Here is a 16,752-nt window from a genome sequence, read left to right as displayed (position 1 = left end):
CATCCGGTGAGGTCAATTATCCTGAGACTTCTCCAATTCAATCAAACTTTGTCCTGGCCACAGTGGCTTCTTGATGTATTACATCCATGAGACCTACTAATATATATTCTTGACAAACATGTTAGTTTCAATGAATATGCTATCATTAATCACCAAAATGATAATCATGGCCTAATAGGGTCATTTTCTCTACAAAGGGCAAGCAAGACTCGGTTGTGATAAACTACCCGTGGTGAAGGGCAAGCAAATAGCTTGGCACAGAAGGACCAACGCGGTGGTGAAGAGTGGCTGAAGGCTTTGCACCAATACCGTGAGAGGCCATGGGAAACTATGGGTGATTTGCATCAATCACATGATGAATCAAGAATAAATGGAGTGACGACGATATAAAAGTTAGCAACCCTCTATGTTTGAAGGAAAGGAGCGGTACTTGAATGTATTAAAAGGCTCAATGTGATTCAAACGTGTTTTATCTTTAAAATTGAGTGCAGGTATGCCGCACTATTAAGAGGGATGCAACGTGAGTTATTTGGCGTGTCTCAGTGCTCAAGAGTTTCTAATCAACCCAAAGTGAGAGTTCAATTTAGGAATCCAGTGCGAAAAGTTTGAAAGTGTCTAAATTAGGTTTCAAAGTTTTCCTAGTTTGATCAAATTTGTTTGGGATCATGAATTTAGTTGGGATGTGTAGCCCTCTGAATAAGTTTTCCGTAGAGTCCAAAATCGTCGAAATTATACTTCGGGATCAAAAGTTATCGCCATTTTCAAAGGGCCACTTGTTCTGAACTCGGATGTTCCGGGCTGACCCAGATACTCTGGGTTGGTTGGAGTCTCCGGGTTTAGCTCCAAGTCGAATGGTTTGTTAGGGACTAAGTGTTTTATCCAAATGCTTCGGGTTGACCCGGATACTCCGAGTTGCCAGAGTCTCTGGACTTTGCTCCAAGCAGGGATGCTCGGTTAAGGACTAAATATTTTACCTGAAGGTCCTGGGTTGAACTCGGAGTATCCGGGTTAAGCCAGAAAAGCCTGTAACGGCTATTTTTTTTGGGGAAGGATATAGATACCCCCTCACCTCCACCTTTATTTGTTGTTGTTTGGGCACGAAAGAAAAACCTTCTAGAGCAAAAAAAAAAAAAACTCACTCCCACTCCAATCTAGTGTGTGATTTGAGAAGAAAAGTGAGTTTGGTTGAGAGATTGGAATATTGAGTGCAAGTGAGATAAACTTCCATCTTGAACACTCGAGTTCATCGGCAAAAAGTCCACAAAGCATTTGTTACTCAGTTTGTAAGGACTTTGATTTCGTCTTCGAAGGGAAGAAATCAAGAGTGGAATCCCAAGCTCAAGTATGACCAAGCTTAGAGAGAAAAAGGGTTTAAAGAGATCCAGCTCAAATGTGATCGAGCCCCTCAACAGAGACGTGGTAACCTATAGAGGAGTGTCCGAACTTCGAAAAATAAATCTTGTGTCTCCTCTCCTGTATCCTTGTTCTTGAGTTCTTGCTTAACATTTATGCATATTGTTCGATCTACTTACTCGTGTGAAATTGATTATAGGTTCTCCGTGGATCTACTTGGAATCATTATTTAGAGCACACGACTTCATTTCGGTTTGAGCTAGAACTTCTTAGGCGCCCTTTAATTTTAGTTTTGATTTCATTCTCTGTTGAACCCAGAAGCTCTGGATTTAACCCATAAGGTCCGGATTTTATATAATCAGATTCGAACCCAGAGGTTTCCGGATTGAACCCGAAACCTCCGATGAACAATGTTGTAGGATTTTTAACTAGAGTTTTTTTTGCATATCTTTTGCTAGTTTTGAATAATCTTTATCATCCTAGGATTGTAACTTTTACACTTATTTAGGTGATTGTGCACTAATTGAGCCTAAAATATTTAGAATTTTCACTTGTGAAAAATCCGTTAGTTTATTTTCTGTTGCAAGTTTAGACCAACAGTAAAAGATGATGAATTTTTATAAAAACACATATTCACCCCTCTATACGACATCATTATCCTTTCAATGATATATACTGCAGCTCTATAAAAATCCATATGGATAACCAAACATATTCTAAGTGGACGTAATAAAAAGAAGACGAAGAAGAAGCAACAGAGAAAGTAAATAACTATTTCAGTTGCTTCCGCTTGTTCTTAGGCACCAAAACTAAGAATAAAAAGAAAAAGAAAAAGAAAAAGAAATTTTCTTCTAAACCGTTGTTGCAAGCTGGAGTACCTACCAGCACATACATGGCCAGGGGCAGATCCAGGAGTGAATGGAGGCCCCTATTAGTTCACAGTCAATGGAGCCCCTAAACTCCTCAATTATTTTTTTATCATGGGTGAGGGAGAGAAAAAAGAATAAAAAAAGAAAGAAAAAAGAAAGAGTCGCTTGGCTTTTTTTATCCATCATAGCTCGGCAACCAAAAATAAGAATAAAAATAAAAAAAGAAAAAGAAAATTTCTTATACACCATTGCTGCAAGCTGGAGTACCTAGCAGGCTGACACATACATGGCTATGGGCAGATTCAGCCCCTACCGTTTCGCAGCTAATGAAGCCCTCTGAGTCCCCAATAAATTCTTATCATGGATGAGAAAAGAAGAAGAAAAGAAAGAAAAAAAAAAGAAAAAGACGAGAAAAATAAGAAAAAATAGAGAGAAAGGTGGATGAACCTTCTACCTGGTTATTCTGTACTGCTACTGTACATGGCTGAGCAAGGAAATGTAACTCGAAGCAAGCGGGCCTTGCATCTCACTCGTCCTGCCTTCTACGGACAAGGATACAGATCGCCTGTCCCCGTTGCGTACGTACCACTGCCAGAAAATCGTATAAATGTACAATACAATTAACTACCGAGCCGACTGCAACAGTGCAGTGCAATTAAACAAATACCTTACAAGTAACACGTACTATATACTAGATTAAGACCACTAATCCTTCTAGCTGCAAACAGAAGTCAAGTCGCCTAAGTAGCGGTACTGTAGAGCTGTAATTGTCAGCATGGACGCAGCGAAGAACAACTCATTTTCACCGGTAGAGTCGTCGAAAACGCCTCGCTACCAGCAGAAATATACTAGAGAAATGACCGGCCTCAACTCTCCACAACAAATTAAATTGCAAACAAGGACTGGATCACAATCGTTTGCGTTAGCCGAGCATAATCCATGCACGGGCACGTGCATGGCCTGGACGCCCAAGCCAAAGGATACAACAATCAGCGGAGATTAGTTTCTATCTTAGGAGCAATTCATTCCTATTTATTAGAGATATATTTGGCATGTATCTGATTCGGTTCCGTACCGATCAGCCCTGTACCTTTTATATATATTTGGAATCGTTACCTCCAATCGCCTTCATAGTATCAGTAGGGTTACGTAGGAAATATGCTCTAAGAAAGATGGTTATAATTACTTATGATTAATGATAATATAGTTAGTGAGACTAATATGTTTATCAAGTTTATGTTTTAGTAGGTTTTATGGATGTAATATATGAAAAAGTTACCGTAACTGGGATAAAGTTTGGTTGAATTGGAAAAATCTTAGGAGATTTGTTCTTACCGAATAGTCCGGCGTACTGAAGGCTATACTTATCGGAGTATTTTCAGCAAAGGAGAAAGATCTCACCGGATAGTCCGATATTAGACCCGAGTGCACACTAGAGTATTTTTGTCAAAATAGATCAGTAAAGATATACTCATCGGATAGTCCGGTGATGCCCCGGCGAACACACCGGAGTATTTCTGACAGAGAGTGAGTATCACCTCATCGAATGGTCTGGTGTTCAATGAGCAAGAAGCACCGGAGCATTTCCAGAAGAAGGCAGAGGAAGATGAACTCACCGGATGGTCTAGTGTACGAGTTGTACTCACCGGAGTATTGCATCAGAGCATTTCATGTAGAGAAAGATTCAGGTGTTGAAGAACAAAGATCAACTCATCGGATGGTCTGGTGATCACCGGAGGATCACATCGGAGTATTTTGTGTAGAGAGTTAAAGTGGCTCGATTAGGCTCAAGTTAACTCACCAGATAGTTCGGTGATGGAGTTGCAGTAACGCCAGAATATCTGGTGTTCACAATAGCTTTGAGTAAAAGTCCAACGGCTAGTTTCTATAGGTGTACTTACCGAATGATCTGATGTTAGTACCACTATTGTCACCGGATCATCCGGTGTTAATAGTAAAGTTGAGCCGTTGAGACAATAACTAGTTGACGGGTTTGAGCCTATAAATATTTCTCCACTTAGTCATTTGAAGGTGTTGAGTCTAGATAAACTTAGAGACACTTGAGAAGACATTCGAGCCCTATAGTGCTTAATGTGATCATTCAAGGCAATTAACCAAATGATTAGTGAGTAATTAGTGCTTATAGGCATAGAGAGAGTATTGCTAGGTGACTGCTGTCTAGAGAGTGGATCAAGAAGTGATCTTAGATTGTGCCGGATGGTACGCCGATGCCTTGGAGTTTTGGTGACTTACCGGCAACTTGAGCCGGAGTTTCTCAAGCTTGTTGACCATCCGACTTAGTGTGGAGCGGTGACAAGACACGTGTACGAGGACGCCGAGACCATTGCCTTGGTAGCTCAAGCTCTGAAGTGATCACGGCGGTAAGTAACTGGAATAGAGGCTTATGGTAAGAACTTACTTTGGTGGCTTGGTGACTCAACCTACTTGAGGTCTTAGTGGCTCAAGGGCCATGACCGGGTGCCAACCGAGAGTATATCCTTGATGGTGCTCTAACATAGACTAGGGGTAGCATTCATGCTATCGATATCATAGGATAAAAATCCCTTATGCTGAGTTTATTCTCTCTACCTTGTTTAAGTTTCCGCATTTACATTCTTGCAATTTACCTTCCTAGATAATTTGCAATCTCTTTTGAACGGTAGAGTAGACACACTAGATATACCTAGAGCATATTTAGATACAAATTGATATAGGTTTATCTTGTATAGTTTTTGGAGCCAGTTTAGTCTTTAAGTGTTCTAATTCACCACCCTCTTAGGACGTCATTTGTCCCCTACAGTTCCAATCTTAATCTCCTTCTTCAGCTCCTTTCTCCTCTCTCATCATGACCAGTGGCACCGAGGCCGACCACCATCGAGGCCGCTCAGACTGAACTCGACAGCAAGGCCGTCCTCTGGGCACAAGCAGTCGACGTGTCGAACGTCAAGCTCCTCATCCGGTCACCCTCAACCACCAGTCTCCTAACTATGCTCAGTGGTGTGGCCTATTAGAGGTCACTCTCCAGAAGTTTGCCCTCGATGATCACATTTGTGAGGCCGCTCCTTTGACTCTAGACGCATAGTGGCTTCGCCTTGATGCCCTCGTCCGCTCTTGGTTGGTGGCCATCTTCCCCGATCTCCTTGCCATGGTGACGGACTCTGCTACCTCCGTATCCACCTGGTCCCATATCGAGGGCCTTTTCTGGGATAATGCCGAGACTTGCTCCATCTACCTTAGCAAGAATCTCTTGGTCTCATGCAGCGGTCCATAACCGTCGTCGTGTACTGCCGCAAGCAGAAGGAACTCGCCGATGCCCTCACTGCCATGGGCATGACGATTAGCGTCAAGAGCCTCGTCCTCAACACCTTGCCCGGCCTCAGCCTGTGTCTCTCCTACATGCGCACACTGATCTCCAAGCAGTGCCCCATGTCGTCCTTCCTAGAGACGTGCTCCACTCTTCTCCTTGAGGAGTTGACGATGAAGAACGATAGCAACCCATCGTCGGCCTTCGTCGCCCCTTTTGGCAGGAACTCCTTTGGTGGCAACTCTGGCAAAAACTCGAGCAATGGACAGTCCCGCCCACCTGTGTCTAGCTCTGGCTCCTCCAGCAACCGCAACAACTGCCGTCACAACAATAACCGCGGCAACAACACGGTGGTGGTAGCACCAAGGGTGGTGGCAACGGGCATGGCAATGCCCATGGCGGCAACATCAACGGTTCGGGCTCCAACCCCTGGCCGTCGTTCCAGCATCCCTGGGTTGGGTCCATCCACATGCGGCCTGGCCAAGGTCCTCGTCCACAACAACAAGGCCAGCAGGATCTTCTCGGCCCATGCCCAATAAGTGCTTGTCCACCCGATGCTTTCACTACCATTGTGCCACATGACGAACAGGGTGTTTAGTGCTCAGGTGCGCCTGTATACGCACCTGGGCCACCCGTCTACGTGCCACAAGTCCCTGTTTATGTGCCGCAAGCTTCTTGGGACCAGAACCAACTTATGCAAGTGTTCAACACCGTGACGCTGACTCCACCTTCTTCCAAGTGGTTATGTAAGCATTCAACACCATGACACTGACTCCACCTTCTTCCAAGTGGTATATGGACTCCAGGGCATCCACTCATATGACCTCAGATGAGGGTAATCTTTCATCCTCTTCTCCCCTCCCATACACTTCATCTTATGCCATCATCAGTAATGGGTCACACATTCCCATCACACACACCAGCACAACTACTCTCAATTTTCCTTCTAATTCCTTTCATGTGAACAATGTCATTGTCACTCCTTCACTCATCATGAATCTAATTTATGTATAGACAACCATTATTCTATTGAATTTGATCCTTTTGCTCTCTCTATGAAGGATCTTCAAACCCATCGTTGATCATCAGGTGCAATAGTTGTAGCGACTTATATCCTATCCATTGGCCGCCACCAACCCCTCATGCACTCTCTGTCACGCGCCCTTCCTCCGCTTTGTGGTACTAGTGACTGGAACATCTTGGTAGTTAAGCTCTATTGCATCTTTCTAGTTCATCCTACATTTCATGCATTAATGTCTCAAAAGGCTCCTTGTGCCATGCGTGCCAACTCGGACAGCACACACATCTTCCGTTTTATTCTTCATCCAGTCGCACTGCTACCGCTTTTGAGTTAATACATTGTGACCTTTGGACCTCGCCAGTTTCTAGCATTTTTTGTTACAAATATTACCTCACAATACTTGAAGATTTCACTCATTACCTGTGGACATTTCCCCTTTGCTTAAAATCTAAGCCTTTGACATTTTTCGCAATTTTTTTGCCTATGTCCAGACTCAGTTCTCCACCACAGTTCATGGCGTTCAGTGCGATAACGACGGTGAGTTTGACAACAGTGCTATGCATCTCCATCTTCTTTCCCATGGCATTGCACTCCGCATATCATGTCCACATACGTCCCAACAAAATGGTAAAGCTGAGTGCATCGTTCGATCTACCAACAATGTCCTTCGCTTGCTTCTCTTCCAAGCCAGCATGCCTCCGCCATACTGGGTCGAAGCTCTCCACACTGCCACCTACCTTCTTAACTTACATCCCACCAAAGCTCACAACTTCGGCATCCCTCATCATGCTCTTTTTGGATTGCCACTCGATTACTCCCATCTCTGAGTTTTGGCTGCTTGTGCTATCCAAATTTATCCACCACCGCCACTCACAAGCTCGCAACATGTTCTGCTGCATGTGTCTTTCTGGGCTAACCGGCTAACCACAAGGGATACCAATGTCTTGAGCTCAGTACCCACCGCATCATCATCTCTGGACACGTTGTTTTTGATGAATCTTCTATTCCTTTCTCTGAGAGACCACAACCGCCAGTGTCCTATGATTTTAACTTCCTATCCATTGCCTCACGTACCTAACTGGCCGCCCCACTTCCCATAATGAGCCCAGTTGCACCTGCCACACCACCACTCGTATGTCGACGCCGCTCAATCGCTTGTCGAACCAGCTACATCTATGCCCCTTGCACCCCCAGTCGTTCTTTCATAGCCAGTTGCACCTGTGCCCCTCCTTGCTGCACCACATCCACCAGTGCCTCAGTCGGTTGTGCCCGCACACGCTTAGCATATCACTCTGATTGTCAATAATCCCTCCATGCAGACCCGTGGCAAGTATGGATTCCGCCTCCCAATGGATCAGTTGAATCTTCATGTGCATGTCCCTTTGCCAATTCCTTGCTCCTACCAGGCTACCCTTAATGACGACAATTGGCGTGTTGCTATGCAGCATGAGTTTGATGCTTTGCGTGCTAACAACACGTGAGAACTTGTCCCTCATCCTATTGGTGTTAATGTTGTGATTTAAAAATGGGTGTTTCAACACAAGTTGAAGACGGATGGCTCCTTGGATCAATACAAAGCTCGCGGGTGCTTCGCGGTTTCACCCAGTGACCCGACATCGACTTCGGCGAGAATTTTAGCTCGATGGTGAAATCGGCCATGGTGCGGACCATGCTCACCATTGCCCTAGCAAATGATTGGCCTATTCATCAGCTCGATGTCAACAATGCCTTCCTCAACAGAACACTCACTAAGCCGGTCTACTGCTAGCAACCATCCAGCTTCGTCGACCCGACACGTAGCTCTCACGTGTGCTGTCTAAGCCGCTCCCTCTATGACCTCAAGAAAGCTCCACGGGAAAAGTTTAGTTGCTTTGCAACATACCTTGTGTCTTTGGGGTTCTCAGCGTCGAAGGCAGATTTGTCGTTGTTCATCTATCGACACAGCGTCGACACCATCTACCTCCTATTGTACATCGATGACATCGTCCTTATCGCGTCCTCCTCGACACTACTGCCACAAGTGATCAACTCGCTTCACCGTGAGTTCACTCTAAAGGACCTAGGCCACCTGCACTTCTTCCTTAGCGTCTCTGTGTAGCGTACCACCTCTGGCTTTTCTCTCTCGCAGCGCCAGTATATTGAGGACATTCTCGCTCGTGTCGGGATGACCAACTGCAATCCTTGTAGCACCCCGATCGAGACCAGCGCGAATATCTCGATTACAGGAGCATCGTCGGCGTGCTCCAGTACTTGACATTCACACATCCGAATATCGTTTACACTGTGCAGCAGACTTTCCTTCACATGCACAACCTGCATGAGCTGCACTCCAACCTTCTCAAGCATATTCTTTGCTACCTGAAGGGCACCATTGACCATGGGTTGCAGCTTCATCGGACGTCGTCGACATCCTTGACTGCCTACACCGATGCCGACTAGGCCAGTTGCCCCAACACTCGAAAGTCGACTTCAGGCTATCCCGTCTTCCTCGGTGACAACCTCATCTTATGTTCCTCCAAGCGACAATAAACGATCTCTCTCTCCAGCGCTGAAGCGGAGTACCGGGCAATCGCCAATACTGTTATTGAGTCCTACTAGCTACGTCAACTACTCGCCGAGCTTCACCGACCACTTCGTCATGCCACTGTTGTCTTCTGTGATAACATAAGTGTTGTCTATCTCTCGGCCAATCTTATCCAACATCAATGGACAAAGCACATCGAGATTGATCTTCACTTTGTTTGGGAGCGCGTTGCCCTCAGTGAAGTATGTGTACTGCACGTATCGAGGCACTCGTAGTTCACTAACGTCTTCACTAAAGAACTTCCTACAGCCATCTTTAAAGAGTTTTGCTCTATCTTGAACGTTCGCTCTGCTCCCGTTCCAACTGTGGGGTGGGGGGAGGGGTTGTTAGCTGAGCATAATCCATGCACAGGTACTTGCATGGCTTGGATGCCCAAGTCAAATGACACAGCAATCAGTGGAGATTAGTTTCTATCCTCAGGAGCGATCCCTTCCTATTTATTAGAGATATATTTGGCATCTATCTGATTCGGTTCCATACAGATCAGCCATGTACTCTTTATATTGCATCGACTCCTAATCAGTTTGGTACTAAGTTTTTTGAAGCTAAAAAAATCTAAAAAATATTTTTCCAACCCACACCAGCTTCCTTTTTTCATGTCGCAAGTCACACAATTTTTCATATGAAATACTATGAGTGCTTTTTCTAAGAGTCGAACCCGCAACCTTTGATTCACTTGAACCTTCATTACCGTCTCACATGTCGCTCATTGCAGATCATTATATAAAAATAATCTATATAAGAGATACACTCAAAACAAGTGGAACACGTCTATACTAATATTACTAACGGTTCTAGTTTAGAATCGTCTGTACTAATCTTTTTTACAGATGAGCGTGGGATCACGTAGCGTCCCGTCTGGCCATTCGCATGCGTGAGGCATCGTACAAGCACAGAGCGAGCGAAGGCAGAGTGGCTGGAGGACTCGTCCACTCGATCCATCCACTGTCGCGACACGCAAAGTGTAGGAAAAGATTATGTGGATATGTGTCGAATAATTGTACGGAGTTGATTATGTATAGGACTTAAAGTTATATTAGCGGTTTATGGTGGATTCCTAGTAGGACTCTAGTGGAATCCTAGTACGACTCCTGTATCCAGGTCTCTTTATAAATATGAGAGGAGGGCTACTATTTGTAATCATGATGACATAGCGATAGGTTTGCAAGGGGCAGCAAGTCTGCGGGAACCCTGGGAAACGACTGGTGTTGCTAGTTGGGGAGGAGCGCCCGTAGTCATGCCCTGGGGATGTAGGCTTCGGCTGAACCTCGTTAACAAATATCGTGCCTCGGTGTCATTTGTGATCATGTGCATCATCTTGGTAGATCCATTTGTTACTTCCGCTGATGGCTAATTTCCTAACAAGTGGTACCAGAGCCATGGTTGAATTGGATCTAGAGACGTTGCGTGGAAGATCACGCAGAGGTGTGAGGACTATGCTTCTACAAGACGTCGTGGAACGCACAGGCAGTGCAGGAAGATACAGTGCAAGGTGGAGCAATATGGTGGCGGCCGATATGTGCAGGCAAGGCGCCTATGGCCGCGGTGAGTCCACGCGAGCGTCGGTGGAATTGTCATCGGAAGAGGCCGTGGTCGAGCAAGAAAATCGGCGGTTGTGGCCGAGACACGCAAGAGGTCCGGGCATGCGGCACACATGTGAAGCATGCGGTTGAGCTGCATGGGAGCACGGCATGTCGCTGAGGGAGCGTGCGGGCAGCTTGGTGTGCGCAAACGGAGACGTGCTGGTGAGAGTCAGTGTCCTATTCAGTTACGTCGGCGAGTTGCACTAGACGCGAGGTGCGTAGGCCTGGAGACGTGCTGGTGCGAGGAGGATTCGTGACAGATACGCGTCGCTGTAGGGCTCTGGCGGAGTTCGCACCGCGTGCAAGAGTTAGGCGGCGGTTCGGATCAAGGTGTCTGCATGCGGTCGGCTGGTCGACAAGCTGGAGAGTCGTTCAGTGTGAAGGCTGGAAGGCCCATGCGGATTGGTCACGTGGCTTGCAGGATCAGTCAGTTTGGGCAGTCAGGAGTCTGATATCTTTTTGGTGTCCAGATCAGTTCGGTCAAATGTGGGCCAACTGTGGCTGCATGCAGATGGATGTGATTGGTCGGTCGGTGCTGTTCGAATTGGATTGCTGGCTAATAAGAAATCAATTCGATACAACAGAGTTGGTCGGCGTGGATGGCCTGGTTGGACAGGAGGACTGCCTGCTTTTGGTACCGACTGTGAGGAGCAAGCTAACGTGATGCGATTGGAGTCCGGATCGGAATCAGTCGAGCAGGCGCGATGGAGTGGGACTTGATCAGGATGTGCATGGCATGTGCTTCGGCCATGTGTACAGGCATGCATGGCAGGCCGGCTGTTGCGCGTGGAGTCCAGGAGCGGCTCAAGCGCTAGGCAGCCGTGCGAAGGGTGCTAGGCCTGTAGCGCTCGGTTTTGCATGGGCATGTAGTGGCGTGTGATTCTGGTGGCTCAACAGACGACACGCGCGAACTGGTGGGTTCGCTTTGGGCAGTTCGATGACGACAGACAGGTTTAGTGATGAACCCGGTAGACAATTCATGAGGCGAATAGTCTGGTTCGGCAAGGTGAGACCGATGCTTCGGTTAGACGTCGAATGGATCGGCGTACATGTGGTAAGGTGTGTCGTACGGACGTGCACTGGATGCGTGAGTGTTGGAGTGTGACAAAAGGTCGCAGACACGAGGAGCGCAGGTGCTAGAGAATGACATGATGTCACAGAGACGCTGATGAATATTGCAACAGGCGAAGGAGGAGAGGCAGGCGATCGGTTGGCCAGACCTCAGGCCGGTGTTGCGATTCTCGGTGATGAGCATGAGATGTCGATGGTGTTTTGGTCGTGATGCGTATGACGACTGATGAGAGTTCGACAATGGTAGCCGGATAGTTTTCGAGCACATGGCAGACAGTCCAAGGAAGGCTGGCGGACAATTCACTTGGAGGGTGAACATACCGTGGTGCAGGGCGGATAGGCTAGCGGCAACAGGCCAGTCATACCGCAGTGGCAGAGATGAAGAGACTGGCAACAACACCATAGGAGCGTGAGGGCCGGTGGTGGTTATTCTCTGTGGCGTGGTAATACGTGGTGCGAGCTCAAGATGCAGGTTTGCATTGGAGAGGGCTAGCGCTCTTCCAAATCAGTAAGGGTGCGGATCGATTCGAATTGTGGCCACAAGATTTCTGAAGTGTGGATCGATGGGCGTGAAGAAGCTTCAAGGGCTGAATTGGAAGGAAGTAGAGATTATGGAGATCTTTACTTGCAACTGGAGTAATCTGGTTGGTCTGGGACTGCAGGAGGCTACGGTGTAAGACGTCGGAGAATCGTAACCTAAACAGTCAGGTGAAAGAGTAATGCTTGTGTGGCAATTTCTATTGTGACTCAGAAAGCAACAGTGAAGTTCTCAATATCAAGAAGCAGTCAATTGTGAGCATGGATGTTGGATTCAGTTTGTTTTTCCATGTGACACCGAACATGGAGCGGTTTTCTTCATGAAATCTAGCGATTTTGGTTGTATCTACTTATGTGACGATGCGGGCTACTGTGCTGTTGGAGTAAGGTACTATCAAAATCAAGATCTATAATGAAGCTGTGTGCTTCAGGGAGTCAAGCATGTGTCAAGGCTAAAGAGGAATCGGATTCCGCTCAAGGAGACTGTGTTGATAGAAGAGAAAGGTGCTCAGTTGCAGGTGGAGTCATGGAGTCTGAAGTTGCAGGGATAGCAGAGTCTCTGAAAGGCGGTGAGTCTAAGTAAAGCTCATTGGGCAACTCTCGTTGAGCGGCAAAGGCGACAACTCAAGTCCGGTGTACATGGAGGTTCACGCATGATGGCTTCAAGATGGAAAATTAGTCGCCAAGGTGGAGTTTGTTGGATATGTGTTGAATAATTGTACGTAGTTGATTATGTATAGAACTTAAAGTTGTATTAGCGGTACATGGTGGAACCCTAGTAGGACTCTAGTGGAATCCTGGTAGGACTCCTGTATCCATGCCTCCTTATAAATATGAGAGGATGGCCGCTGTTTGTAATCATGACAGCATAGCGACAGGTTCGCAGGGGGCAGCAAGTCTGCGGGAACCCCGGGAAGCGACCGGTGTTGCTAGTTGGGGAGGAGCGCCCGTAGTCATACCTCGGGGATGTAGGCTTCGGCTGAACCTCGTTAACAAATATCGTGCTTCTGGTGTCGTCTATGATCGTGTGCATCATCTCGGTAGACCCATCCGTTACTTCCGCTGATGGCTAATTTCCTAACAGATTATGTTAGTGATTCTTGACGCAAAGGCAGCCGTGGGTGCTATGCTTGATCATGTTACAGTCAGCACGCAGCAGCACAGCGAAAGAAACAATATGCCACGTACATACGCCATCATACCACCGTTGCTTATGCGGCAGCATTTGCGCACGGCAGGGGGCCGGGGCCAGTGCTCCAGTACAGACAGTTCAAGTTTGGAATCATCTGTATTGTTCCTTTATACAGACGATTCTAATTTAGAATCATCTGTATTATTACTGTCTATAGTATAGACGGTTCTAAACTAAAATCGTCTGTATAAAAATAATAGTATAGACGGTTCTAAACTAGAACCGTATATACTACTCTAGTACAAACGGTTTTAGTTTGTAAACGTCCATACTGTAGCGTCTCCTTTTGTTGAAACTGCTCGTTGCTATTTTCTCGGACTATTTTAGTATAAAATTATCTATGATACCTTTTATATAGATACTCTATAAATTCGTTTGTACATAGATGTGCCATTAAATGAATTCTATAGCAGTGACTACATCGGTCAGCACGTCGTTTCAAATATTTTCGTGTACGGTTTCAACGTTCGAAATAAGGTTTTTCAGGTGAATGGATGTACCTTCTTCTCCGAGTTATAGGGGTATATGTCGACTAGGTACCAAGCACATTGGTTCGCAAAAGTATTAGAAAAGACATCTTCGTTTACATGACTGAGGATTTTCTCAGCATAGGTGCGCACGCACCCATTTGGAGTTGGGTACTTGTGAGTCCTAAAAAATTCTGAAGAAATGAGTACATGTAGCATGTAATGTAAAATATCCACCTGCAAAGGTTTAGGAAAAATACGATAATATGTGAGTTGTAAAAAAAAAGAAAAGTTCACCTAAAAAAGCTGTGTAGATTTCTCTTATTTATATAGCTCAAAATTATCGTATTTTTTCACAAATTTTGCAGTTGAACATTTCCCAACATATTATATATCTACCCAATATTTGGGAATTTTTAGAACTCACAAGTATGCAAACTTCATATGGGTGTGTGCGCACCTAGGGTGAGTATGAATATTTAGGAGGATTTTCTCACCCTAGGTGAGAAGTACCCATTTAGAGTTGGGGTACTTGTGAGTCCTAAAAAATTCTAAAGAAATGAGTACATATAGCATATAATTTAAAATGTCCACATGCAAAAATTTAGGAAAAATACAATATAGTGTACAAAATTTTAGTTCAAAGTTCTAATCTCAGAAATGGAAGGATGCTTACCTTCCTCGCACAAATGACTCATTTGGATTGGAATACCGATGTTTCAAGGAAGACGGTTCAGCTCTCGGAAGAACATAAAAGTTCCAAGTATCTTGTTGTACAGATAAAAACTCAAGGGCCAGTTGGAGAACAAGAATTTCGCAAAAGTTTTACAAGGTAAAAACATAAAGAGGTGGGGTCTTCTACGAAATTTGAAGAATCCTGCATTCTAAGGTCCTATTTGTTTCTTCTGCGGATTGTGAGAATTTGAATTGTGGATTGTAGAAGCTACTCTGAGGTGGATTGTGGAATATGCCACAATCCAGATCTGGATTACTGCAATCTGTTTCCAGAATCCGTCTATTTATTTGCATAATCCGATTATGGAGCACAATCCAGAATTCAGGATCCGAAACAAACAGACCCTAAGAGGTGGAGTGCAAAAACGAGGGATGCCATGCCCTAGAAGAACAACTACTAACCCATCCTTAGTATGTTAGAGCAGACTCTGTTATGTTCAATAACTAATCGTTTCCAAAGAAAAATTGCAGCTTGCAAGTGTTCATGAAAACAGAAAAAGAATAGAGGGGAACAAAGTGCAATTTAGGGATATTCAGCGAAAATTCAAGAATTCTGCATTCCGAACTCCGAGCGACACATAATACTCAGTGGATACGAATTAAGTTGGACTGTTGGAGTACAAACCAAGGATGGCCCTCGAAGAAGAACTACTAACCCATCCCTAGTATACAAGAGCAGTCCCTGTTATGTTAAAAACTAATCATTTTTAAACAAAACTAATTGTAGCTCACAAGTGTCCCCTGAAAACATAAGAAAAAAGATCAGAGAGGACCAAAAGGAAATTAGCACAAAATATCCAATTTTGACAAACTGCAAGGACCCAAATGTAACCCGTCCACCGTATTTATCTCCCCGCCCTTGTCCCCGCCTTCCCCACACCTCAACTAAGCTCGCGACTCGCACGCTTCTCTCCTACCCATGGCGACCCGAGCGCGAACGCCGCAACCACCACTGCCGCCGGCTGCTTCGTCGTCGCCCACGGCTCACCACCGCAACCGCACCTTCTCGTCGTCTTCCTCCTCGTCGTCCCTCTCCACGGCCTCCACGCCGTCGCCGTCGCCCTCCCCCCGCAGCACCACTACCTCCGTGCCCTTCTCCTGGGAGCACCACCCGGGCGTCCCCAAGAAGGACTGCCTCCTCCCCGCCGACGCGGCCTCCCCGCCCACGCCGCTCCCGCTCCCGCCGCCCCTCCGCGCGCTGCCGTCCCGGTCGTCGTCCCTCCACCACCAGCACAACCGCCGCCGACGCGCCGGCCCGCGGGCCGCCTCCGACCCCTTCGCCGTGGCCCTCGCCGAGTGCACCAGGGAGCGCGTCGCGGCGGTGGGATCTGACGCCGGCCTCATGGACACCCTCTTCCCCGAGCCCGCATCGGCGCCCAGCCGCCGGTGGTCCATCTCCGCCGGCGGGGTCGTCGGGTTCCTCGACCTGTACGGATGCAAGAGCGCCATGGCCGTCGCGGAGGGCGCCTTCATCGTGCGCCGACCGGTCGCGGTTGCCCGCCCCGGGCCCGGTCGAGCGGGCCAGGGTCGACCGGTCCGGGTCGGACTGCGATGAGGGCCGTCGTGTCGCTTCAAGACTGGGCTCCATTAGGTACATAAATAATTCCATGAGCAAAATGTTGGGATTGAAAACTATGTCCAACCTTTTTCTTTTATTTTCCGTACTTTGAATCGAGACTTTTCTAGTTGATGTAATTGATGCCTATATATGAATCGAATGTTTGGCATGCCAATCTGCTACCAACATGATGCTGCAGCGTAGGTTCGCAATATGTTGGTGTTACAGCTATATATATTGCAACCATAATTAAGTGTATATATATCTTTTATTCTATTATATCTATTATGTAAAACATAAGTTACTTTCGTGTCACTTCTTCTTCTCTCTCCTATTTAATAAAAACTTATAAAATTCACATAATTTATACATTTTTCTGTCCACTCTCATCCCAGTCTCCTCGTCTTATTACCGTTTATAGATATATAATTTATTTTACTAATAAAAATAAATAAATAAAGTGGAAGATAAATTGGTG

The 16,752-nt window shown here is 46.1% G+C and overlaps 1 protein-coding gene across 1 annotated transcript; it reads left to right on the top strand.

Moving 5' to 3' along the window:
• The first annotated feature begins 15,595 nt into the window (after positions 1–15,595).
• On the top strand, positions 15,596–16,476 carry LOC133900671 (early nodulin-20-like). Its single transcript, XM_062341878.1, has one exon. It carries the CDS (start codon positions 15,636–15,638, stop codon positions 16,269–16,271), a length of 636 nt encoding a protein of 211 aa, XP_062197862.1. The 5' UTR covers positions 15,596–15,635; the 3' UTR covers positions 16,272–16,476.
• The last annotated feature ends 276 nt before the right edge of the window (positions 16,477–16,752 follow it).

This window comes from Phragmites australis, chromosome 19 (genome assembly GCF_958298935.1).
Source record: "Phragmites australis chromosome 19, lpPhrAust1.1, whole genome shotgun sequence".
In the NCBI taxonomy this organism is placed as follows: Eukaryota; Viridiplantae; Streptophyta; class Magnoliopsida; order Poales; family Poaceae; genus Phragmites; species Phragmites australis.
The sequence above is the reverse complement of the archived record's forward strand: the minus strand, read 5'-3'. Positions and strand labels throughout refer to the sequence as shown.

What these genes read in the sequence shown, in the direction of transcription:
- LOC133900671 (XM_062341878.1), top strand. Translation starts at nt 15,636, where the DNA reads ATGGCGACCCGAGCGCGAACGCCGCAACCACCACTGCCGCCGGCTGCT.